Source organism: Hippocampus bargibanti, linkage group LG10, assembly GCF_051943395.1.
Source record: "Hippocampus bargibanti isolate YZ-2025 linkage group LG10, ASM5194339v1, whole genome shotgun sequence".
NCBI lineage: Eukaryota > Metazoa > Chordata > Actinopteri > Syngnathiformes > Syngnathidae > Hippocampus > Hippocampus bargibanti.
Window position 1 is genome coordinate 14154940 of NC_142743.1, and position 27581 is coordinate 14182520.

Sequence of the window (27581 nt, forward strand, 5' to 3'; positions counted from 1 at the left end):
ATCATGAACTTTGTTGCAAGTCAGTCATTTATTATTGTGGTTGTGGTTGTTTTTTTATGTATTTATTTTTAACCAAGAGGGATAATTACATTTGTTGCCAGAATGGATCAAGACTTTGAAGGCTCTTTGATTTTTACAAACAACGCTTCTTTTTCAGCCAGTGAATAATTTAATGGTGATCCCCCCCCCCCCCCCCCACTCAGGCGACTCTTTCTTCACGTGTCTCCCAACCCATTTAAATCTGATTTTATGCATGAATTTATCATTGGGCAGATGATTGTCCAATCAATTTTATTGCTCCATGTCATAATCATGACTCATCAGTGGCAACTTGTTGAGTGCTGAGAATCTTATTTCATACAACCAGATAATTCCGTAATAAAAGTCATCCACTGCTGTGTGCCGGCCAATGTGGTTGGATAGGATAATGATTCTCTTCCGCCCTCCTTTTTCTTCCTCCTGCAGAACATCACATTAACTAGTTTCAACTGTGTCGTACCCCACACTGTATGTGTGGGCATCCAATTACTGTGACCGAAAGGAGAGTCGGGGGTTGGTGGAATTATTATCACTTGAAGCCCGTGTCATTAAGTCTGTGGCAACGTGCTTCACTTCCGTGCGCACAAGGTGGTGGGCGCCGTATGCTGGAGCCATCCCCGATGTTGCTATGAGACAAGGATGTGGAAGGTGAACTTCATCAATAGTGTACACTACAGCATTCTGATGGGGTTGGAAAACAAGAACATGGGGCATCATTACAGATGATCTGAACGTTTGGAATTCTCTGCCAACAAAAGAAAATGAAGACGGTGATAAGATCAATATTGAGTTTTATCACCGCATCACGGGACTATGAATTGACGTGGCACCTCCATTCAACACCCAGAAACCTTTAATAGGAAATTAGGTGAATGAAGTGTTGGCATCAAGGCCACATGCACATATTGAATTGCAGTCTTTGTTTCTATAGAGTGAGTGAAAGTGAGTGTTGTTTGCATGTCTTGTGGTTCCTAAGTGGGTTGACCTGCAATCATAGTTTACGAAAACTGCTCTTATCACTCACTGCTAGTGAGGAGCATAATGGTCAGAGCTAGCACACTGTATTGGTAAGACCTGCATAAGCAAATATATTGTGTTGATTTATTAGCGGTTTTGTCAACCCCCAATGGCTGAAGGAGGTGAAGAAATGTATTTGGTTACAGATTTACTGTTAAAGTCATTTTCAAGACAGACTTTTCAAGAAGAGATTAACATTATTCAGAAAGGACAGACTAGCAAAAATAGCAAATCATATTGCATCATTCGCCAATCATCTTCTCTGTGGTGCGAAAGAGCGACCCGGTATCAAAAAGCGACTTCTGACCACATATTATGAATCCACACATTGATGGTAAAAACTCAAACAGTTTAATGACAGTATTTTTTTCTTCACATTTTTTTTCCTGGCTAACTGTACCCTCTAGTACACAGTTGTCAAAGTCAAGGCCCGCGGGCCGAATCCGGCCCGCCACATCATTTTTTTCGGCCCGCGAAAGCAAATCAAACATGTTAAATTCCATGATGATTGCTAAAATCTGAGCCAAAATTTCATATTTTTGGATGTCAACCATAATAAAAGTCATTATTCTTGACTTCAGATTTGAAAACGAGTTATTCATTAATTTGCTGTGTGCTCTATATGTAATATTTGAAGGGATTTAAACATTCTAATGGGTTCCCCAAATTCATAACGGCCCTCGAGAGGAAACCATAACTAAAATGTGGCCCGCGGCAAAAAATGACTTTGACACCCCTGCTCTAGTAGAATACAGCACATGTAGCAAATTACACCACACCTTTTTTACAGTGGCAGCCGTGAATTGATTCAGACGTAGCACTACCTTTGTGAAACATTTTTGCACAGTCAAAAATTGCAGTCTTCTAACATTTCTATATGCACAGAATACTGTGTTTTTATCTTTTTACCCCCCCCCCCCCCCTTTCAATTTTGCTGCTGTATATTGAAAATTTCCCCATTGTGGGACTATTAAAGATTTCTGATTTCTGATGCTGAAGGCCTAGGGGTGAAATGCACAGCCCGCGACTGGATTGTAGGAATAAGAACAGTGGCAGCCTGCTGGAAAGTCTGCAGCTCCGTTGTTAGTCTTGCGACAATGTATCAAACTTAAAAGTTGAAATAAAGTCAAAACTCAAGCACACTGAGAGGTTGAGAAGTAACTTTAAGGTTGGTTTGGGACTGTAAGAAAAGGTTGGACTTGAATTTCAGCTGTCATTTGAAAAGGGAGGTCAGAGGAAGAGGCTGGAGAGCCGAGAGCTCTGCTGGAACATGATTGGCAGACTGACCTTTGCTCCCTCCCTCTCCTCACCTCACGCTGCCTGATGGGGGCGTGTCTCTATGGAAACAAGCCGTTTGTGTATGAGGCAGAATGGAACTTCCTTGTCAATGTGCCGGTCAGTGTGTGAGAGTGTGTCTGTCTTGGGATGCAAGAAGAGAGAACCGGTGTGTGAGCAATGTGTTTGCTTGCTTGCAGCTTTATTGAATAATTTGGTGTGCATGTGCGTGACAGATGTGCATATATAGCCCTGGTTTCATCCATGTTAGACGTCTACATGGGTTTCCTGTTCTAAATATCTCCAGAAGAAACTCACCGGGTGTCCCAGTGGACGTGTATTTTTGTGAGCAACATGTAGATGAAGTAGTCAGTAGAGAGCAGGATGAGCCTGAGGAAGAGGCTCTCCTTCAAGCGCGTCTGGAACTTCAATGCAGTGAGTAGTGCATGCGCACTCGCTCTCTTTCTAACACACGTAGGCCTCCTAGAATACAGATACTGTATTTATAATCTTCTGCTGTAGTGACTATTTTCATTTAATAATCTCACATGTCTATGTTGCCCATGGAATGATGCATATGTTTGAATTTAAAATTAAAGCAAGTTAATAAAATGAGACAAATAAAGGTTGTCTTATCTTAAAATAAATGATAATCATATTTTCTTTCAAATCTGGTTTTATTTATGATGCATGTTGATGATGGAGCTGAAAGATATTTGACAGAGAGAATAGGGTGATTTTGTATTTCACTGCGAGGGACACTATATACTTTGAAAACAAATCGAAACATACTGAAAACTGAATTTGTACATGAAAAACATCTTCCCAACTGAAATGAATTGAAATGACATTTTACTTTCTAAAAATCCTGAATTTTGTGTGTTTTAATGAATACAAAAATTAAATCTTTTTTTGTGTGTGGCTGCATTGCAGGAAGCAGAAATCCATATCAAAAGTGTTGGAGCTGTGATTTAAGGGGTGTGGCCTCGTGGGAATTAGAAACAGATGTGGATGTTGATGTTTTAACTCGGTGCAGCCAGGATTGTGCCAAAGTGTCAGGAGATCATTTGGGGCCTTTAAGGCGGAGACCATGAAATATGCTGAATTCAGTAGGTGCAATGTGATTTATCAAATCTGAGATGAATTATGGTCTTTGATTTTTTTTCAAAATCAAGTGTCAGAAAGTAGGCAAGGAGATATATTCCACTCTTTTAAACATGTGAAACGTCAACAAAAATGTGTCCATTCCACAATGACATTTTGGGGCTTCTCACAGGGCTACCTTGAGGCCTGCAACACAATCACCTGCAACAAAACACCTTTCAAATCAAAAGGAGGCAGGGTCATTTCACTATTAGGTCACAAAAAATAGTTCTTGAGGCTGGTATCCCAGAGATGGAGTTGCAGGCTTCTCCAAATTGAACACAGCATGCAGATTTCTTTTCTGTAACTCAATCATATGGTTGCTTGAATAATAATAATAATAATAATAATAATAATAATAATAATAATAATAATAATAATAATAATAATAATAATAATAATAATATTTTTATATAAAAATTTATACAAATTAAACATTTAATTTCTAAGCACCTTTCAAAATTCTCACAGTCACTTTTTTTGTGTGCCGGTGAGCAGCGGAAGCCATTCGCGCCAGCGTTCACTTGCAAGTAACACAGCAGCAAAGTACGCCTTCATTTTCTTAAAAGATGGCCCTGCGCCTTATACATAGGTGGCCCTTACATGTGAAGTAACATTGAGCCACAACAGGTCTCGCAACTGCTGTCGGCAGCCACAGACTGTAGTGCCTTATAATGGCGTGCCTTATATTTGGAAAACTTTTATATACAGTAAAGTCTCGTTATATCGATATTCTCGGGAGTCAGAAAAAATATCGACATAACCGGACTATCGATATGTCCAATCCCGCGGAATGTAAATTTTCTCCTTGCGTTCATAGAAATAGTATCGTAATAAGCAGTACTATCGATATAACCGATATCGATATAACGAGACTTTACTGTATTATATTTGGAAAACTTTTTTTCATTCCTTGAACGTGCGCCTCATAGTCCGGCGTGCCTTATATATGGAAAACGTTTGAACATACACCATTTATCGAGGATGAATTTTATACTGGGGTGCGCCATATACACTGGAAAATACTGTACTCTAGCCTCTCGAACGTGTAAGAGTATTCAAAGTTTGTATCTGTCAGGGATGTACATAAAGGACAGATTTAAGTTGAGTAGCTCGATACGTCTACAACATATACTCTCACTTCCATATTTTACGCTGCTTTCCCAAATATCATCGAGGGTCGAGGGTGAGATAAAGTAACACTGAAGACAAACAGGCTCAAGACAGATGTGTGTGTTTTCCCAAACAGCTGAAATAGTCCCAGGGGGAGACATTGCCAGAAATGACGACAAAAAGAATTTCTGGCCCCTGTTCATCATGATGTATCATTTCTTCACACCCACGACATGCTGGAGAGATCTGTGCGCATTGTACAAGACATTGGAATGATATGCCACCGCTGCTCCCCCCTTCGGTTTTCTCCACTTATTGAATTCACTGATGCGTCATCTCAACAGATGTATTTGATTGAGTTTTATTGCGGTCTCTTCTTTCTTTACTTTTATGTGACACTCAAGCCAAGCAGCCAAGTGAAAGTATTTCTTTGCCTCTTTTTTCTTCTTAGTCACATCTGATGTGTGACTCACTTGTTGGGAAACATCAACAGAAATATTTTTTTATATACGTACTTTTATATAATTTTTTACATATTTTTTGATCAATTGTGGCTATTGATTCACGGACTTTCACATGTGCGGAATTCCATCAACAGATAAATCTAACCATTTACATTTAGATTTAGTCGTCTCTTTTCTGAGTTTGCGTCACATTTGTGATTTATGTAACAAAATCCCAGCGGTTCCGTTAATGCTCACATGTGAGCAACCACCAGCGAGCGGGTTGCTTTTGGGTCATTTAAAAACCAATAAATCTGATGCCATCTTGCCCCTCCTGCATTCAGACTTAGCGGTTGTAAGATCAGGTAGGGTGTCTCAGTCCCTCTCAATAGCCACCACTATTCACCTCATATTCAAAAGTAAACACTCAAACATGCGCCCATTCAAACCGTTGGTGCAACAGTTTCCTCTTCAGCTGCGTGTGTTTGTGCATATCCCCTGTTTGGAAGTTAGTCTTTTCCAAAATCAAAGTGCCAATTGGTGAGTGTGATGATTTAAATCTCTCTCTATCACTTTCAACAAATCAGTGTTTCTGTATCTTGAAGTCTTCTCGAGAATCATTTAGTGCCTCATGCGCATGCGCATGGATCTCGTTCCTGACTAAAGGTGGCTGTTGCCCCTGCAGCAGTGACCGAGCCAGGATTACCGCTCGGTTCCTCTGGTGCAAACAGTGTTGTCTTTGTGTTTCATTCAGTGCATATGTTATCCCTCTGAGTTCCTCTAACAGGTATAATTTTTTATTGATGTGTCGTTGTCTGCTTTTTGTCTCATCCCATGAACAGGCTTTCTTTTTCTTTTTTTTACATTTTTTTTAATCGGTAGTCGTCCCAACTTGAAGCTCATGCACACACAGGGACGGGTTTGAAAGATTTAGTTTCGTTAAAGAAAGTTTTATAGCTGTTCAAGTAAAACTATTGTAAAAACATTTGGAACGGATGGCTATAAATTGCGCTGAGTGTTTAACCCAACATCCTGGTTTCATAGTAGATGATGTAAGGCTCCCCTTCACCTAACTCACAGCTAATACATCACTTGAGAGTAACACGCAAAGTGAACAACCACTCCCTGCATGAGGAAATACATGGAACCACAACAAAAACAGCGGTACACATGACTGTACAGTGAGCTCAGAAAGGAATTTGCAATTCATCGAACAAAAGCTAGAAGCTACTTGCTGATAATTTTTTTTGCCCATCCAAATTGAATCTGGGAGGGTGGGGGGTTATTTTGCCTTCTGAACAGTAATAAAGCCCATGATTTGGGGTAACAGTGACATGACATTGATTTTCCAACTGCTAATTGTCATGTCTGTTCAATTGCTGTAATGTGATCAGAGGTCATTTTACCTTCATCAACTTTACTTTTGGTCCTTTATGTTATTCATTAATCTTAAGCTTAGCAAAACCCAAACAACATGAGACGGATGTTATATTACACGTCATATCAGGTTACTCATTTGTTGCCTAAAAACAACCTCAAATCGAATTACATTTTTGTCTGTGTTATGTCACTCTATAATTGCAATGATGTATTTTCCAGCAATCCCTTGCTTGTAGGGAAATGCTGAGAAAACATCTATATTTTTGAATAATTGAAAGGAAACGTATTTGTGAAGACACCAAATTGAGAGAAAGGGGAGACGCACAAAAAAAAGAACAATGGAAAATTTTATGGGGGACTGAGGAAAAGATGGGATTTGGAGCTCTTCCTGGGTTGCTAAACCACCCCATTGCAGGTCTGCAACATCACTAAGAAAACAGACAAGACACCAGCATAATGTATGCTACGCTATCATAGCTTCTGTGTTTTCTTTAGGTTTATTTCTCTGGTCAATGCCAAACTCAACATACACATGTAAGCCTCATTTTCTTCACTGAGGTGCAGTATTGATATGTATCTAAAGGAGTGTGGCGCCCACCCTGATTTATGATCGATGACGGGTAGGAAAAGAAATACAGTTATGTATGTGTCTGAAAGTGTATAGGCGGAAGACGTAATGACTTTACACGAAGAACTTTGTTTTTATTAATGTTCCGCTTCAACACATACAAAGACCTTTTTCTTTGTTATCAGTTTTTCGTGTTGTGTTTCTTTTTCACCTGACATCTTACTGCTCCAGAATTGGGATTTTGCTCAAGAATGTTCCCATATATTCCAGTTAGGTTACAGCGAATCAATAGATGGCAATTTAGTTCATGTAAATCATTCGAGGTAATTAGCTGACACTGTTCTAGTCAAGGGAAATGGTTTGATTCTCATTTTCTTGTTGTCGTTGGTTGCTTCGTCTTAGAACTTTTTCGCCAAAACTTGTCAGGAGGCTCGAGAAATAGCCTGGTGATAAATGAAAGGCGCAGACACGGTTGACAGTTTCCTGGTTGTGTCTGTCTAGGTCAGCCACTACATTATCACTATTTCTTCACGTCCTTGTTGTTTTTGAAGCTCTCATAAGATGACCATGACAGATAACAAGGTTTCCATTGACTATTTCAATTGGAAGTCTGGTGACTCACTGAGATTCAGGAAAATTCTGTGCAATTTTGTCCAACTGCAATCACTAAGACCTCGAAGAAAGTCACCACTTCCTAGTTCCACTACAGAAGCTTACTGTAAATGTCTTTAGGCATCATGTGACTTCTCGGAAAAACCTTTTCATCCTCATGCAGAAAACATTCATTACAAATTAGTCTCACCTTCTATGCATTTTTGAATGGAGATTAAAATTAATATGTTGCACTATTATCCATTGCCAACAAACAGATGAAAATGTCAGTCCATCTCTCTGTCATGTTAACTGCGCTTTTGGCACCACTATTTTCCAGATTTTGTTATTTTGTGTCAATTAATGGATTAAAAGGTTTCTTCAGCTGTCATCTGTACTACTTTAAAGGTGTCGGACGCTTCTCATCCAGGAGGCTTCGTCAGCGAACTAAAATTTGCTGGTAGTTTTGGCCCGATATATATATATATCCCTGCTGTCCAGGGGTGGCGGTGCCAGACCTCTGCTATGACAGGTCCCTGCTATCAGGTTAGGGGAGAAGAGGAATATGCCCTGAGGCTACACTGATTACTTCTATTGTCCTGACTGAATACTTCTATTGTCCTGCCTGATTATGGGGTCTACAACTGGCCTGATTGCCCCATTTGCTCTGGTATCACCTCATCAGCAAAACTAAGCCTATGTGGTCTAAGAAGTCTGTTGTAAGAACGATCCAAATTAAACCTCACACCACCATGGCGATTTAGTGAAGAGTTCTGCTGTTTTGCAAAAATAGCTTCTTTTACTCCCCTTTCAAACCATGTCTTTTCTTTCGCTAAGATTTTAACCTCATTGTCGTCAAATGAGTGGTTGCTAGCTTTTAGGTGAGATTTTAATGTGTCATTTAATCAGACCACAAGCAAATAAAGTTTAAACACACAGACATGCACACACACGCACACGCACACACACACACACACACACACACACACACACACACACACACACACACACACACACACACACACACACACACACACACACAAAATAAGGGAACATGTGTCAATGCAGTCTGCGAATCCGGCAAAAGGTATGTATGACACAGCCAGTCCCTCCTGACAGAACCTCTTTTATTTTATCCTAAATTATACACCACACGGAGACCAGATTAACAATGAAAACATTTGTGCATGATAGGTGGGCTTGAGCAAATGAGTTCAAGATCTGCCTGTAGTCAATTTGGTGGGTTCACGAGCTGAGCATTTACGCAGTGTGCAATAATATGTGATAAAATGCTCCAAAATGCCTGATTGAGAGTGAAAATACAGTACCTCGTAACAAAATTTATTGGATTTAGAACACCCTACAGGGTGCCCTTCATTTAATTATAAGCAGATGTTCTATTCTCTCGTGTATTTCATGTCTTTCTTATAATATCACTTTGCCCAAATTATATGCCTTCCTCTCTCTTGCACCGTCTGGCTAGTCATCTTATCTTATTTTGGGCATTTTGTGACTTGTCAATACTCTATATTCTTTGTGAACCTCCTTTTGACTCATCCTGAGTAAAACGTTGTGTGCGTGTGTTCTTAACTCATTCAGTGACAATGGACAGCTTACCATGTTAGCATGTTATCGGGTTAGAGTGCATGATGGGAAAAAAATGTGGATACAATGAAATCCAATTCGTACACGTGTATGTAAGTGTGCGTGCGTGTGTTTGTGTGTGTGTGTGTGCGTGCGCGTCTGTGTGTGTATTAACCTGTTCGAAAACCGAAACGTTTCCCATTTTAATCAATGGAAAAAAAGAATCTGTAATGCGCCTTATACAACAGAAAATACAGTATGCAAAACTACAATGCATCCCCTTGAGGAAAGGCCAATAGAACAATCAGTTGTCAGTAAAACATATTTCATAAAGCAGCGACATGGTTCACTTAACCAACACCAAGTTATAACATTGACTTGTTAACTTTGACCTCTGCTCGATTTCTGTGTTCAACTGCTTAACCAATCACCTTAATTTTGAACTCTGCGTCTTAAGAAAGGACCCCTTTTGAAGTCAAAATATACCCTGAGTGACCATACACAAGGTGCATCGAATTTTAAGGCACATTGTGAGGTTTTAAGAAAATCGAAGGTATGAATCACCCACTAAATTGTATTATATGCATTCTAGATTCACAGCAAACCACAGAGTAATGAAGCTTTATCATTTATGTCTTATGCTCCAGAGTTTTTTCTCGTATGGACTTTCCACACCGACATTCTCTCACATTGGCAAAACATGCCCAATAGGTTGGCTGCACCCACTAAATTGTCCATAACTGTAAATATGAATTATCATCCCTGGAATTGACAGGCGATCAATTCAGGATGTGACACGCTTCTCACACACAGCGAACCAGGATAGCTTTCCTCTAAGCCCTCACGAGGACAAGCTAATGTTTTTTGTGAATGCAGCGAAGAGGAGAGGATGGATGTCTCAATTGTTTTTTTTTGGGATGACAGATAGAATCAGAGTTGATTTTTGTGCGTGTGTGCTTATCTTGGTTGAGACATACATCGAGATTAAATCACACTTGTTTGTCAAGTGCTATACAGTGTGAAGACTCAATGGCAGGAAGCACCGCCCGTCTCGGGAGGTATTCCTGCAGAGCAGGCACATCCAGTTCACAGCTGATTCCTCCCACTGAGGACTTGAGTGTATCATGATGTGTGTGCCTGTGTCATATCCTGCAGAAAGTGTTCCTTCATGCCATCGCGAGTGCGTGTGTGCATAGGCCAGATGCCTGTTGCCTCTTACTTCACTGCACGAGGATGTGTTTGAGTGTGTACCATCATATCGGTGATGAGGAGAGTTTCTAATCCATGTCTCTCTGTGTTTTTTTGCAGTCTACCGCAGTCTCCGACGGAGGTGAGTTGCTCTTTGTCCTGTTAACAATCATTGTTGTTCTTGTGATCTGCTCATGTTTCTCCCTGGAGCTTCTCTATTGTTGTTCCACTAATTGAGAAGTCCCGTAACAAGAAGTACTGGGGTTGTGACCATGGCTGCTTAAATTTTATTGTCACTGAATTTTAATGCTTTCACACACAAGGCTCATATAAACAACAAACAAGGTCGGATTTTGACATTTTCTGCATCTGCCTCTCATCTATGAGCAAACTGATGTTGGAATGCCTCGTCTTGAGTTAGTTAGAAAACACACTTACCCCAAGCTCAAGTGGCAAGGTGATGAGTTACATAGAGGGCAAATCGTTTTCAAAATAACCTTGTGACAGGAATAAAACCTGTGAAACTGCTGGCACACATCTGATGACCGTTTGGTGGAGATTTGTGACCTTGAACAAAACCAGACGAGAACATTCGCTACCTCCAAAAACACTCACAGTTGTTCCCGACTCAGCGGGATAGGGGCTTCACAGAAAAATAATTGAAAAGCACCAGTTTAAATGAACGTCCTGTGTCTGCCACCCTGTTGTTTCTCGACATGTGGCTAGACAAACAAAAGGCATTCATTGATTGTGGATCATGCTAATGCTTTGACACCTCACTGCCAAAACAAATGGGTGATAAAAGAAGGAGCCGGGAGTGAAGGAGACAAAAGGGATGCGGTCATGTTGATTTGATTTCTCACTTGTCACCCGCACAGTGGAATGATAGATATACAACAGAAAACACACATGCCTCAATAAAAATCCAATCACTACACCAGTAACAGAAAATAGAAAATAAAACACAAACGACTTCTCATTTTTGAGGGAAATAAAATGTGCCAAATTTAACGTGCTGTATGAGTTACCCTCACAAGTACCAAGTATTAAAAATAAGACTGGCGTTGGATGGTGTTGGATACCAATACCTGGTACTTTGATACTCGCCCATTCCCATGTATATTTCATCATATTTTGTATGTATTGACACGTTGTGAAGCTTAACTCATTCACTGCCAGATGTGGAAAAATGTGTCCACTCCCGTGCCAGGGTTTTTGTCATTGTCACTCGAATTCCAAGACCCACAAAATATTGGGTTTTAAGACTACATTAACATTTAATGCAGTGTAAGAAACCTTAGACTCTGTTCTTTCATCATAAAAAAAGAGTTTATTCATAAATGACATGGGTCTGGAGTTATATGAGCTTGAAATGAGGGAGGCTGTCCAAAATACAATGCAATACATACACGTTAGTTTATATAGCGCTTTAACAACAGTTGAAGCTGGAACAAAGCGCTAACATGGACAAAAAGGGAAATACCTCCCCCTTGTGGAAGGGAAAAAACATTGCCAGAGGCCATGGCCAGCGCTTTATCGGCACCCAAACAAGAAAAAAATAAAACCCGAACAAATTTGGGAATGGCGCTCTATGTCATATTTTCAATTTTCAAATAAATTTGTGAATTTCAGTGAATGAGTTAATATGTCCACTCATTGGGACTTTCCAAATATATTTTGTAAACCGTAGCCAGCTAACTGAATCATCTTTCTGAAGTGATGTTCCAGATAAAATGCTTACATTAGCATTTGCATGTGCTGTTCATTGAGCAGTTTATCGGTGCAGTTTAAAATATGCAATAAATATTGCAAATATGCAATTATTCAGCATAAATTCTACTTCGTATGAGGAATGTGGGGTTGAGTGGAAAATGCAGATTTTTTTTTTTCGTGTTCACAAATGGGGACATCTGAAACATATTATACGGACAAATTAACTCAGTACAGTATGACTCAACCTTTATTGACTTGACCCTAGTAACTAATTTTACATATTAATTTATTCTCATTTGAAATGAAAGCACATTGTGGATAACTAATGAGCATGATCGCCTCGTAGTTCAAAAGTTATGTATTTGTCTCTGCGTTTCAGCTTTCCTGTGTGGTGTTGGGATACCCTCTCTGTGTTTGTGTGTTCTTTCTCTCTGTCTCTCTCGCTCTTTCGCTCTGTCTCTGTAGGGCTTCTGAAGTCACAGACAGCAGCAGTGTCCGTGTCTTTTAACTACCTCCTAATGAATACTGCAGTGTGTGCAGGTGCTTATGCGCGTGCGTGAATGCATGTCCTGTCATTTTTCCTTCCCTCCTCCCTCAGCTCTGAATTATTGACCATTTCAAGACCTGTGTAGGCATGTATCACTTACCCACTGAGCAGATCATTGGTGGATGCAGGCCATGATACATGCATGTGGGCACGTGCGTGTTGTGAACTGAGGTTCTTTTGGGTCTCTCGGATTCTTAGTCTGACTCCATTTTATCCTCCTTCCATTCTTTTCTACTCCCTATGATGGTGCCGCCGAGGGTTTGTGTTGTTTTACCCTGTGAGGGGCCCTGTTAGTGTGACTATGGATGGAGTAGCTTGGCTCCCACTTAGGATTCGTTACCGCTGGCACCACACTGGTTCCTATCAGCTCTACCCTGGTGAGAAGACCTGCTAAATGTATAGCACAGTGGAGTTAACATTTCGAAAAGGATTTTATATTTGAAAACTCTGTTTAGTTTCACTGTTTCATTCTGATCAATTGAATGTATACAGTGATATAATTAAAACATTTTTACATTTAATTTCCCAGGTATATTTTGGGAAAATACACACCCATGGATTACCATAAAGTGAGGGACTCAGTAGGACGCATCTTTTTGGGTCACCCTCCCGAAAGAGGAGTGTGTAAAAGTGATTGACAACTTTGTCAGACTAGTACAGGTTTGAATATATACAGTCATTTAAATGTTTATCACCATCTGAAAAAATGCGAATTTACCATTCAGACCTTTATTGTGAACTAAGCCTTAAATTTCCGTCTCTACTGGTTGGTTGGTATGGTTTGAGTTGTGAAGGTTTGATTTTGGGATTGAATGCTTCCAGAGAGGGATAATCACATTAGGGTACACAGTTTTGTTTGTCTTACTTTTTTTGTGTATGCCAAGCCAATGGGAGTTGATAAAAGTTTGGACGATTGTTACAGAATATTTGTTGAGTGTAGTGGGAGTGAAATGGGCTTAAACCGGTTTATTGCATGGGCGTGTTGCTAACCTCAATGGTCTTTTGATTAAACATTTTCCGCCTTACTAATTGTGCAATCTGAAAGTTCGGCCAATTAGTTTAAAACATGTACAATGAGGTGAGTCAGTCATTAATGAGAGAGTCATTCATTGGATGAATAATTATCACAAGGAACATTTTACCATAAATATAGTTAGTTTTCATTAGCTTGATAAATGTAAAATGTAGGTTCAGTTACATTTTATTAAAATAAATCATTTATATTATTTTATTTACTTCAGTTTGCCTTACTTCATTAGTCTTTGTTAACTAAAGGCTTCTACAGTATATGATGATGTTAATCGTACATGTATAACGCTTTAAAAGCTCTCTCAAGATCATTATTTCAACATTGTACAAACGATAAGTCAAAGTCAAAGTCAAAGTCAGCTTTATTGTCAAATATGCTAATATGCATGACATACAGCACAGATGAAATTAATGTCCTCTCGGACCCAGCGTGCAAGACATGCAAGGCACTTATAACGTGGCTAAAAAAGACATACAATTGACAACAGACAATACATGTAATTTCTGTATGTATGAGTTAAGAATTTTATTACACTGTACCTTATTGGCGTGGGAGGACTCATAATCATGTTTTTGATTACATGTTCAAAAGATCGCAAGCTTTCTCATGCTATTTATATTCATATTGGGGTGAAATTTCAATCAATTTTAACTGCCTGCTTTTATTATCATTTTTATCCGGGTTTTCCAGTTTCCTCCCACATTCCAAAAACATGCTTGGCAGGCTGATTGAACACTCTAAAATTGTCCCGCGGGATGAGTGCGGATGGCCATTTGTCTCTGTGTGCCCTGCGATTGGCTGGCAACCAATTCAGGGTGTCATGTCTCCTGCCTAGTGCGTCAGCTGGGATAGGCTCCAGCACCCCCGCGACCCTTGTAAGGATGAAGATGGCAGATGCATGAATATTTAGTGATCTTATGAATTCAATGATATGTATAAGTACTAAGTGGATCAATTTCATTTGATTGAAATATGCTGAAAACGATGAAATGCAGACCATACCAGGAATTGCTCACAGCGCTCTTTAAAGGACAACCGACGCCACTATTTTGCTTCCTAACTGACATTAGAAAAGCGTTTTATAGCATCTAAAATACCCAAAACACACAGTATGCTATTTTTAGTCAAATGCAAAACACCAATAAAAATTACTTAAAGTGTCTAAAAAGTACTTCAATTTGAAACTGGAATTGGCCAGTTTCAGAAGGTCCGCCCCCCATGTTCGTGGTGTCACGGCAAGACGTCTTGCCTTGCTCTAGAATGAAAACAATAGCTTCAGATTCGGAGAATATGCTTTCTTGTTACTCATCCAGTTATGAATATGATTCAAATAGGTCTGAAGAAGAAAGCATACATGTTTACAATCGATTAAATAATTTATTCTGTGTCATTTTGAGGCATCAGGGGTGGGAAATGTCGCACCCAAAAAAGACAGAAAATGGGGACCAACCTCCGTGTGAGGAATTAATCAGCCCGTTTCCACAGGCTGATAAATTCCTTCCATGGAGATTGGTCGCCCTCTTCTGGCGGCTTTTTGGTGCAGCACGAGATTTTCAGACCAAACAAGTACAGCAAAATACATTGACGTGATGAATGGACTGTTACAATGTGTCCTTTTTTCGGTCAGGGGCGTTCCTTTAGTGATGTCACATACGGACTCGTCACCAACTCAAAAACAAGACTTTCTGAATATTCAGCGCGAGTCTTAAAACGTAAAATATAGCTATATGCGGTGCAATCTTTGTAAAATACGCTCAGTAGAAGTCATTTGAAGCCATTTTACAAATTATGGAAACAACTTGTCCGGAGACGTCGGTTGTCCTTTAAGACTCAACAGTGATGAATGAACAGAATTACAACAGAGTAAAAATAGTTGTGTGAAAAGGGTCACCGGAAAGGTCAATATGCACAATTGCGGAATTCATACCGCAGTCACACGGGCTTTGTGTTTTTGGCAGAGATTTTCATCTGCTTGTTCATTCAATAGCTTTTCATAATTTTAGCCACCTGATGAGTAATTCCCCAAAGCACTTTTAGTGTATTTTAAAACCACACAGGAAAAGTTCACCTGCGACCTTTGTGAGGACAAGTGACTCGATTTTAGGATGGATGAATTTCAAAAAACCCCACTTTTGAAATAAAGTGGTGTAGAAGAATCAAAACAGCACATGAAACCTAAGAAAATGTAACATATCATAAACAATAAGTAAAATAGGAACAAAGGAAAAAGAGATGCCAGGTTAACATTCTCCTGAGAATATGATGCTTTATGCAGCCTCACATATCTAAACACAGTTATTAGTTTTCCTCCAAGCTGTTTTTTATTTTTTCTTACATTTTTTTACAGTATAGGACTTTGAGGGAGTTAAGGGGAATTGTGTTATAAAATAGGAATGTCCGGAAATTATCGAAGTACACCTCTTCTCTTGCTTTGACCCAATCATATGGAAATTTCATTTGTGTGTGTGTGTGTGTTTGCACGTGTGTGTCTAGAACTGAACAGCGTGGAACTGCAGGGCTGCAGCAGTGACAACAGTCTGAACAGTAATGCCAGCCTCCCCAGTGTGCAAAGTCACCGGCGCCACACCGAGAGGAGAGTGGCCAGCTGGGCCGTGTGCTTCGAAAGGCTGCTGCAGGACCCCGTGGGAGTCCGCTACTTCTCGGTAACACGTTGTTGCTAAAAGTTATTGTATCAAGCAAATACAAACAATTAACGGTATATTTGCAGGTACATGATAGATGGACTTTGACAAATGGGTGTTCCCTAGAAAGTGTCTAGCGCGAAACTCACCATTACTACCGGTAATCGCTCTGAAGGCGGTTCAAGGAAGTGCAATTCATCTTTGGCCTAACACTTTTGCGAATCTGCCCCATTTGCATTTTGTTTTTGGAACATGTCCTCATGATTTGTAGGGAATTACTTTGCTTTGGCGGCACCTGGTTGTATATTGGTGCCAAGGAACTGTTGAAGTGAGTTGAGGTATTTCATTTAGACAAGAATAATCATGTGGAGGCGGCTTGGTAGGCGAGAGCTAAGCACACCGACTTCACAGTGCAGAGGATGTGAGTTCAAATCCCGCTCCGGCCTCCCTGTGTGGAATTAGCATGTTCTCTCTCTTCTTGTGTGAGGTTTTCTCCGGGTGCCCCGGTTTCCTCCCACGTTCTAAAACACGCATGGCAGATTGTTGGAACACTCGAAATTGTCCCTAGGTGTGAGTGTAAATGATGTCTCTGTGTGCCTCGTGAGGAATAAGCGTTCCGGAAGATGAATGAATGGATGGAGGAATGAATAATAATGTGACCCTTCAAAAGTTCTCCTTTGTCGCTCCAATTTCACCTTTTCTGTCCTGCAAGAGATTCTTGGGCTTTATAATAATAATAATAATAATAATAATAATAATAATAATAATAATAATAATAATAATAATAATAATACATGTCATTTATGAGCGGCTTTCAAAACTCACTTTAGTCACAGGATAAGTTTTCCTGTGGGTGAGCAGCGGCAGCCACACGCGCCAGCTTTTGTCATTAATCATGAGAGATGAAATCATATTGATGAGTGCCACAAATGGACTCCAGATCCATTTGTGGTCATGTGACATATTGGATTGGATTAGATTGGATTTGCCTTTATTAGTCTCACAGTGGAGAAATTTACATTTCACAGCAGCAAAGTTATGAAAGGAAGGAAAGTAGAAAAACAAAATACATGAGCTGGAAAGGCAGCAAAAAAAAAAACTAAATAACAAATAACATGACAACACAAAGACACAGAGAGTCATTCATTCTGAAGCACTTTCTGTACCCTCTTTGTTACACAAAGCAGTTCCACATGAAAGAGGAGAGGATAAAACTTGTATATTAAACTGTTCTCAATTGATAACATCTTTTCACGTGATGAAAAGAATTCTGATCTTGCTTGCACATGCGGGAAAGTGTCGTTTGACAGTATTTCTCATGCACATTTTTGTTACTGCAGGAATTCTTGAAGAAAGAGTTCAGTGAGGAGAATATTTTGTTCTGGCAGGCGTGCGAGTTCTTCAGCCACATTTCTGAAAATGACAACAAGCAGGTAGATCAGACACTATGCACACCTTGTAATTCTACGGTTTCCCTTCTACGAATGTATTTTAAAGACTATTATTTGCTCTCCTGTCTTGCTCCAAGCTGGCTCAGCGAGCCCGAGAAATCTACAACAGTTTCTTGTCCAGCAAAGCCACCACGCCGGTCAACATAGACAGTCAAGCGCAACTCGCTGACGACATCCTCAATGCCCCCCGACCTGACATGTTCAAGGAGCAACAGTTACAGGTTGGCCGTACTCCACCAAAAACACACATTTATTGAAGTTAGCTAACATTGAATGGAGTGTTAAGAAAAGCCCTCAGGATTGGGACCAAAACGTCAAATACTATTCTTACACTGTATTAATTGCAAAGTCGTGACACAAGATATGGAAGGCATGTTGTGCGGAAGGAAACGGTGCTGAAAAGCCATTTTGATTTACTAGAAAATGTTAAGTACGTCTAGAGGCACATGGCTTTAGTTCCTTTAGTTTTAGACTCATTGGTCTTGAACGTGACAGATTCTGAACCACAAATGTTGTTTTGTTTGTTTTTTTTTTTTTACATCCCTTTGATTTGGTGATGGCAATTTTGTCATCCGCATAAACAAGTCAGTCACACAACTACAAATATCACTGGTTTCTGGCTGGACTTGATGATAATACTACTACTACTACTACTACTACTACTACTACTACTACTACTACTACTACTACTACTACTAATAATAATAATACATATCATTTATAAGCACCTTTCAAAACTCTCAAGGTCACTTTACAGTCACAGGATAAGTTTTTCTGTGGGTGAGCATCGGCAGCCACACGTGCCAGCGTTCACCCAACCCGGAAGTAACTCAAATAGAATAGCAAGACAAATAGATAGAAAGCTAGCTAGCAAGCCAATACATAGCTAGCTAGATAGCTAGCCAGTCAGCCAGATAGCTATTGTGCGTGTTTGGGGTCCCTGCTTGAGGAATGAGGCAGGAGTTAGCTATGATGCTAATGTTTGCCTCAAAACAAAGGTTTTATATATACACACACACACACACACACACACACACACACACGCACACGCACACACACACACACACACACACACACACACACACACACACACGCACACACGCGTACACACACACAGCATCCTCAAGCAAGTTTGTCTAACATCGCAGGCTTTTGAAACGGGTTTTGTCAACGTGAGAATTAATTTGAATTCAATAATGATTTTGTAAATATTTGACATTTTGAATCGCCTGAAATGAGAATTGTCCATTTATGAAGGTGTCGGTGACATTAAAAAGCTTCTGCCAAACGCAACACAAGCTATCTTTTTTTTGTTGGGGAGTAGTTTGTGTATTCCCTCGCATTGTTGGTTACCTCCGTTTGTTTCGGCTGTTTTCAGATTTTCAACCTGATGAAGTTTGATAGCTATACACGTTTCCTCAAGTCTCTGCTGTACCAAGAATGTATGTTAGCTGAAGTGGAGGGCCGACCCCTGCCTGACCCTTACCACATCCCCAGCAGCCCCAACTCCAAACACAGCACGACCGGCTCGGACCGCTCCAACCTGTCCACACCCAAGAAGGTAAGCAAAGACAAATATGCGTTGACCTTCACTCTGCGGCATGTCAAAACAGCTGCTGTCTTCTGATTTCCTTGCTTCCCGTTTGGATCTTACAGGAGGACAAAAGGAGCAAATCAGGACGCTCTTTGAATGATGACAGCCGGGATGATTCAGGAGATCGGAGGAAGGGCATGTTCTTCTCGTGGTCCCGCAATAGAAGCTTTGGCAAAGGCCCAAAGAAAAGGGAACTGACCGACTTTAATTACAGTCAGTAGATCTTCATACTTAGTCATCTGTTTTCTGTTCCATCATTCTTGGTGAGACAGCAATTGTGTAAATCTAACACTTAAGTCAGGAGGGCGAACAGCATGTCCTTCGTTTTAATCAGGGGACAGCTTTTACTTTGTTCCTGGTGTGCAAAATGACTGACCCGATCACATGCAATGGAACATGTTTTTTTTTTTTTTCCTGCCACGACAACACCACGGTTCCAATTAAGCTTTTTGACAGTTCCATTTGAATATATTTTGTTGTATGAACACGGATGGAATTCTTTTTGTTTGACCGCCAAGCCATCCCATGGATTTACTCAATGAATTTTTTTTCAGATTTCTCTGGTAGCAATGGTCGGCGTGAGTCCCAGGGTTCTCTATCATCAGGCGCCAGTCTGGAGCTTGGGACATCTGCTTCTGGGAAGAATGAGGTGAATCTGGTACCACGATTTAGAGAAGAGTTTCTACCATAAAGTTGGGACAGTGGGTTAAACTGAAATATAAACAGAATACCGTACAATGATTTGTAAATCATATGCAACCTATATTTCATTGACCGCATTGTACAGACAATATATTTAATGCTCAAACAAATAGGTGTTATTGTTTTTAGCTAATAATCATCCAAATGTAATTTCACGATCCCAAGACATTCCAATAAAGATGGAAATGGGGCATGTTTACCACTGTGTCACATCACCTTTTCTTTTAGCAACATTCATGAAACCTTTGGAAACTGAGGACTCAACTTGTTGAAGATTTATTGGTGGAACTTTTTTTACCATTCTTACTCTAAGTACAATTTCAGCTTTTTAGTAGTCCCCGTTATCGTATTTTACGCTTCATAATGCACCACACATTTTCAATGAGAGACAGGTCAGGACTGCAGGCAGGCCAGTCTATCGTACCTGTATTTCTACGACGCCCCACGAGCAGAATAAGCTTTGGTATTGAGCTGCTGTAGTAATGCTTGGAATGCTGAATGTTCCTCTCAAACGGGTAGATGCCTTTCAGGATCAATTGTTCCTTGACACAAGTGTAAATTACCTATGTCATTGCCACTGAAACAGTTTCATGCCATCATATATGCTGATTTTGCATTCAACATAGTCCTCCATGTTGCCCCCCCAATTGTTATGGAGATCACCACAGCTATAATCTCCCCCCAAAAATTTGGAAAATGGACCGGTCAGACCTCAGAACACTTTTCCACTTTGCAGTCCATCTTAGAAGGTCACGTCCATTCAATGTTGATTTTCAACTTTGTCGCATACATGCAGTGATTTCACCAGATTCTCTGAAACCTTTGATGCTATTATGGACTGTAGATGATAAAATCAGTAAATTATTCACAATTGGTTATTGAAGAAAATTGTCCTGAAACTGTTCAACTACCGGTATTTGCTCACTCTAGTGTTCACAAAGAGGCAAACATTGCCCCGTTTTTGCTCGGGATTGAGAATTCAGGGAAGCCTGTCGCCATAAAATTCAAAGGTAATGATTATTTGCCAAAAACAGGAACATTTCATAATTTGAACAATAAATATCTTCTACTTGTCTTGCATTCAATTAAATATCAATGGAACACTATTTGCAAGTCATTGTATTATATTTTTATTTGTAAATGTATTCATTGCCAGACGTGCAAAAATGTGTTCCCTCCAGTGTCAGGGTTTTTGTCACTGTCAGTTGAATAGCAGGACCCACATAATATTGAGTCCTACATAAACATTCAATACAGCGTTAGAAACCTTAGACCACAGGTGTCCAAGTCAAGGCTGAGGGGCCAAATCTGGCCCGCCACATTATTTTATTCGGCCCGCGGAAGCAAATCAAACTTGTGAAATTCCATGATGCTTGCTAAAGTTCATACCAAAATTTCAAATTGTTGCATGTAAACCACAACATGATTTCAGATTTGAAAACGATGTATTCATTAATTTGTTGTGTGTTCCATATGTAATATGTGGAGAGGATGAAACCGTAACTACAATCTGGCCCATGGCAAAAAAATGACTTTGACACCCCACCCTCTTCTTTCATCAGAAAAAAAGAGTTAATTCCTAAATTATACAGGTCTGGAGTTATATGAGCTTGAAATGAGGGTTGCTGTCCAAAATACAATGAAATACATACATATTGGTTTATATAGCGCTTTAACAACAGCTGATGCTTGAACAACGCGCTAACATGGAAAAAAAGGAAATGCTGCTCCGTTGTGGAAAAAAAACATTGCCAGAGGCCATGGACAGCGCTTTATCGGCGCCGAAGAATGAAAAAACAAAACCCGAACAAATTCGGGAATGGCGCTCTACGTCATATTTTCAATTCCCAAATAAATTTGTGGATGGTAGTGAATGAGTTAAAGAGAGAATACCAACTTCGGTGGAATTGGCTTTGTACCTAGAGAGAACTCTTCTGAAATGTTGTCATTGTGTCTTCACTTTTGATTTCCACATGGCTTTCCACGCCTCCTCTTGCTTTTTTCTGACTGTGTTTGTTTGTGTTCTCTAGGGAGATCTGTCCCGCGCGTCAGACCGTGGAGGAGGCAGCGCCCCAATGAGGCAATGTAACATAAACTTGCCAGATGGGTCTTGTTGCTCTGTGCCGTTGAGGGCTGGTTTGTCCATCAGAGATTTGTTGCTGGGGCTGTGCGAAAAGCTCTGCATCAACCTGGCTGCTATTGACCTCTTCCTGGTTGGAGGGGAAAAGGTGAAACACGAATAGACGAGATGTTTACAAAAAAATTTAAGTCATAATACTGTATTTTTTCCACAAAAATGCATGCTGTTTTCTGTAAGATGTATTGATGGTTGAAAGATGATTCGTTATGAGTTCACATAACCGTAGTTCAGGATTTTTTTACAACCTTGGCCAGCCCCCAAATTCAAAGCACTTATTCCCATGGGAAATGCTGTGCTTGGAATAAATCCTTCATGAACTGTTTTAGCTCTTTGAAATAATATTTTATTTGTCATACTAGCACAAAAATAAGTTACATTTTCAGATTTATGACATCAAAAATATGTTAACCTGAATCTTTTTTCCCCTATGTCAATGCTCCCATCCGTGATTTTCATCAACTTTTGTAGAAATCAGAATGGCACGACCAAAGCCTTTTATGACTTCATTATTATTATTATCTTTATTTTTACAGCCACTTGTTTTGGATCAAGACTGCATGACGTTGTGTTCTCGAGACCTGAGACTTGAAAAACGCACTCTCTTTAGGTCAGAAAATCACTACTTTTTTATTGTGACTTACACCGTTTTGACGAAACCTTCCAACATTTTGAGCAAGTGTTTCAAGCGCTGCATTCTGATCCCGCTTGTTCCACGCAGGCTAGATTTGGTCCCGATTAACCGTTCGGTTGGCCTAAAAGCAAAGCCCACCAAGCCAGTGACGGAGGTTCTTAGACCGGTGGTGGCCAAATACGGTCTGCACCTCTCAGATTTGGTGGCACACATTGTGAGTCTCGTTCTCGAAAGCTAGAACATTGCAAAGTTACAATAGATTGTATCATTTACCTGTCTGAATTGCCTTTGTGTTTATTTGAAATTGTGTGTTTCAAGAGTGGTGAATCTGAGCCCTTAGATCTTGGGCTTCCGATATCCAATCTGGATGGACTGAGAGTGGTATTGGATTCAGCAGATCACATGCAAGGAAAAGGTAATTCAAAAAAATAGCCCTACATTCAGTTATCCGTTCACATAAAAAACAACAACTTTTGAATCGAGTCACTACACATTCCCTTCACTTTTTGTCCTTCAGCATCGTCGAAAAGCCACCCTGGGGCTTCCGCAAGCAGAAGCCAATCAACACCAGTAAGATGCCTGCCCGTTTTTATATCATCTCCTGACTCTGGAATGTTTAATAACCCACTGAATGTCTCCACTTCCTGACGATGATGTCACGCTACTAAGTGTCTTTCCTCTCTGTCCTCAGTTGACCCATGTCTTTTTGCAATGTATTATAAATGTGCACAGGTGTATGAAGCCTGTCGATGGCAGCATCCGGCCCGTATGTCTGTGTGTCTGTTTTTGTTTCGTTTTTTTGGGGGCGGCAAGCCACACCGCACTCTCAAAGATTCTCTCTTGTTCCCTTTTTGTCTGTGGTCCAATGCATCGGCAACTTTTCCATCTGCTTCATTCTTTCTTTCTTCTGTTGTAAGGCCTCAGACCAAGCTATGCCACTGTTGGCTTTTTAGAGTTTCACAAGTGCCATCTGGAAGACAATTTAGTTGGTGGTGGGAGTACTCCAGTCCTCCATCGTAGATGCTTTGGTCTCCTTTTTGACAATGTGCAGTGGTTATTTTTGGGCCTATTTTGCGGTTGATTTGCTCATGTCGTGTAGTAGTGTGGCTTTCCATTAGTCAGAAGTTGTGGTGTGTGTCACACTGTTGGTAGTGCATTGTCCAGATTGTTCTGTTTCATATATTTATACAGTATTTATACGATATATATATATATATATATATATATATATATATATATATATATATATATATATATATATATATATATATATATATATATATGAAACCGACATGCAATAACTGTAGAGCAGGGGTGTCAAAGTCATTTTTTACCACACAACAAATTAATGAATAACTAGTTTTTCAATCTGAAGTCAAGAATAATGACTGTTATTGTGGTTTACATCTAAAAATGTGAAATTTTGGTTCAGATTTTAACAAGCATCATGAAATTTCACAAGTTTGAGTTGCTTTTGTGGGCCGAAAATAATGATGTGGTGGGCCAGATTTGGCCCCAGGGCCTTGAGTTTGACACCTGTGCTCAAGAGCAATTGAAAATAAGAAGAATGCCGAGATTTTTAGACAGCAGCCTAATGTTGAATTGTTGACTAATGACCCAATAGAGGGCTATTTTTAAAATACAACACACCATCTGACTAATTTCCGAGTTTTTAACATGTTTTTTTAGACCACCAGCACACTCTTTCATTTTCAGTGAATTCTCATCCTATTACCATTTATGCGGGCAACAGACAATTATCTCTCAGCAATTCTGCAATGCCTGTCAGTCATTGTCCGCTCCATGAAAAACCACAAGGTTAGGGGCCGCTGCTCTATTTTCTTGATCAACTTTTTTTTTTTCATTGTCTGAGTGGCTACTGTAAATAAGGTCCAACAAGTTAGCAAAAGGCGAAAACTTGGTGAAGGGTGCAAGGAGACCATTGTCTGTTAATCCCATCAGGCGCGTCATCAAGATGCATTGAAATAGCCCCATTTTGCTCCATCCAAATGCTGTCATGATGGTCTCTATCAGTAGCTGTAGTCAGTAACCCCGCTGTACGTTGACAACTCTCCGCTCCGCTCTCCTTGTGGCTCCCAGGGGGAGGACAGGCAGTCAAGGAAAGCCGCTTCCACCCACCCTCATGGGGAAAACGGCAAGGCCGGGCCCAGCCTTGACACAAGGAGCCAGGCCTTACCCAACCACTCTGTCTCTCTTCATAAGGCTCCGGAGAAAAGAAAGCAGAAAAAGATTAATATAGACGAAGCCGAAGGTAAAGATACAAAGACCTCCCTCTTCTTTCTTTCTTCGATTGTCTCCTGAAGCTGTTTTGCTGTGATGACACTAACTCGGTGGCATGTGTGCCGTACTGCAGAAGCATTACTAGCAAGCTCGCTATATGTAGCACAGGCGCCTTTGCTCACACCGAATGGAGCTTTGACTTAATTGCCAAACTGCTCTGATCCCTCTGCTTGCATGCAGTCCAATCTCCAACAACTAGCAATATTTTCACTCGCAATTTTGGTAGTTTATTTACGTGTGTTTCTGTGTTTGTGTTTGCACACGTATTTTTGCATCGGTGTGTGTGTGTGTGTGTGTGTGTGTGTGTATCCAGACTTCTTCAACCTCATATCCAAAGCTCAGAGCAACAGAGCTGACGACCAGCGAGGCCTGCTGAACAAAAGTGACCTGCAGCTCCCAGACTTCCTTCGACTGTCACCGTCGGCGACCGGTCGAGCTCCGCCTCCGTCCTTTGACCCCGAGCCCTGTTGCTCCACCCCTCATTCCCGCCACCCTGCCAATGGCAACGCTCACCTGGGGAACAAGGCCGGCCACAGCGACAGGGCAAGCGGTAGCCGTTTTCTCAACGCTCATCATCAGTGTCAAAGTTTGGACTCTGCGTTAGGCGCTGACATCGGAGGGTGGGGGTACGGCAGACCCACTTCTTTGCCTATTCCTGCCACAATCTCTCCCATCCACCCGTCCCAGGAGCTCCAGCGTGGTGCACTCAAGGATAGTGGCAGGGGGTCGTCAGTCCAGATGCTAGAAGAAGACGCCTTGTCGGAACTGACTCTAGTGGGCGAGGGAGACATCAGTAGTGCCAGCCTCAACTACGTCACCCCCTCCAGCCTGCAGTCAAAACCCCACCCCCACCCACAACTCCAAGAGCATGCACAGGACATTCGGCTTTGCTCAGGTACTTCCCCTGTTTGACCTTTCACCTCTCCCTTCAGTGAGTGGCAGTGGCCTCTTTCAAGTCAGTTTGACGTCTGTAGTTGAAACTGAATGCATCCGCGCCTCCTCCCTTCCTTTAGTCAGCTTAGTCCTAACTTGTGGGACAATAAATTAAAAAAGAAATAAATAAACACACCCTGTGGTACAGTAGCATTCCGTTCGGTGTAGCTGTTTAACAGCTCACAACACAAATGTGCTTTGTTATAATATAATACTATTGTATGCACTGTGACCTGCGCCTCAGTTGGGCGCACACAGGAAAGGAAGCTCAAGTGAGGATGAATGGATGCATTTTGATGAAAGGTCACAAATTGTCCTCAGAATTTTCCGAACTCGTGTGTATCTGTGTGAACCTATGACCTGGCCTGCTGTGGATTTTTTTTCTTTTTTTCCTTTCCCCCGAGATGTAATCGTGAGGGGGGCATGGAAGACCTGTGCCAAACTCTGATCCAACTCCCCTCACCAAAAGAACATAACAATGCACTTTAACCCATTGCCAACAAGACTCGACACATTTGTACACGTGTTGAAATCACCTTCACAGTACAAGTATATTCACGCTAAAAGAATGGAAGTTGTAAGTTAAATGATATGCTTGATGTGATGAAGTGCACAGTGCACACTCACCACACAAATGCGGATTCCCTGCTCGAGTAGCATGAACCAACACATTTGCTCAGCTGTTCTTTGTTCCAACTTGAGTACAGTACATTCTGTGTTTTCACCACTCTCATCTCAGGCACTCCTAATGCCATTCATGCAAACACAGGCCACAGTCATGATGCCGGCACTGCTTGCAGACCAAAAAGAGAGAAAGTTTTACTCCGATCTTGCAGTCTCGTGTCTTCTTTGCAACACCGTCACAAAGCCTGTCTTATTATCCAAAGGTTTTCAGAGTGAATCTTCCTGCAGTGACCCTTATAAAATAACTACCGCGGAAGTCAGTCCGCAAGTACAGTGATACCTCGGCTTACGAACGCTTTAGCTAACAAACTTTTTGCCTTATGAACGTTAAATTCGCGAGAATATAATCTCTGCATACAAACTATTTTTCGGGAAACACATGGAGCGCCACAATGACTGATGAGTGTCATTCGCAAACGACCCGGTTCTTGGAGTTCCTAACAAGGAGCTGCAAATGGCAGCTGACTTTTTTTTTGTCCTCTATTCCCCGCCCCCACTGTTCGGTTAAAGCCGCACGTGATTGGTCAAGATCCGTGGTCGCACACGCAGCAGAACACACGCAGCAAGGAGCGGGGGTTGGGGTTACCGAAACACACAGACACACGAAAGGGAGACGACAGAGCTTGAAACAAAAAAAAACAAAAGTATAAAGGTGAGAACATGGACAGAAAACAAAGTGAAATTTGGACTTGTTTCAACGTTATTGATAATTCAAAGGCAGAGTGTAGTCTGCAGAGAAAAGAAAAGCAAGGGAGCCAGCTATTAATGAAGTTTCTAGTGTGTCTGCCATCATCTGTTGCTGTTGCAATATCACAACTTACAAGATGTACAACCCAAAGCTCCTTGAGCAAAAAGCTATCCATACCATCAAG

The 27581-nt window shown here is 40.8% G+C and overlaps 1 protein-coding gene across 3 annotated transcripts in view; it reads left to right on the forward strand.

The window, feature by feature from the left end:
• rgs12b (regulator of G protein signaling 12b) overlaps positions 1–26853 on the forward strand; it is a 50488-nt gene extending 23635 nt beyond the window's left edge. For 2 of the 3 annotated variants that reach the window (XM_089006190.1, XM_089006191.1), the window contains exons 6-19: positions 10462–10483; positions 16125–16294; positions 17614–17706; positions 17802–17945; positions 19103–19285; positions 19381–19531; positions 19873–19967; positions 22051–22248; positions 22694–22767; positions 22879–23005; positions 23110–23206; positions 23309–23361; positions 24892–25063; positions 25406–26853. In XM_089006190.1, coding sequence (XP_088862316.1) covers positions 10462–10483; positions 16125–16294; positions 17614–17706; positions 17802–17945; positions 19103–19285; positions 19381–19531; positions 19873–19967; positions 22051–22248; positions 22694–22767; positions 22879–23005; positions 23110–23206; positions 23309–23361; positions 24892–25063; positions 25406–26004 — 2178 coding nt within the window. In that variant the 3' untranslated portion in view covers positions 26005–26853. The remainder of the gene's footprint in view (positions 1–10461; positions 10484–16124; positions 16295–17613; positions 17707–17801; positions 17946–19102; positions 19286–19380; positions 19532–19872; positions 19968–22050; positions 22249–22693; positions 22768–22878; positions 23006–23109; positions 23207–23308; positions 23362–24891; positions 25064–25405) is intronic. The other variant, XM_089006192.1, reaches the window with a different exon arrangement.
• Positions 26854–27581: the final 728 nt, after the last annotated feature.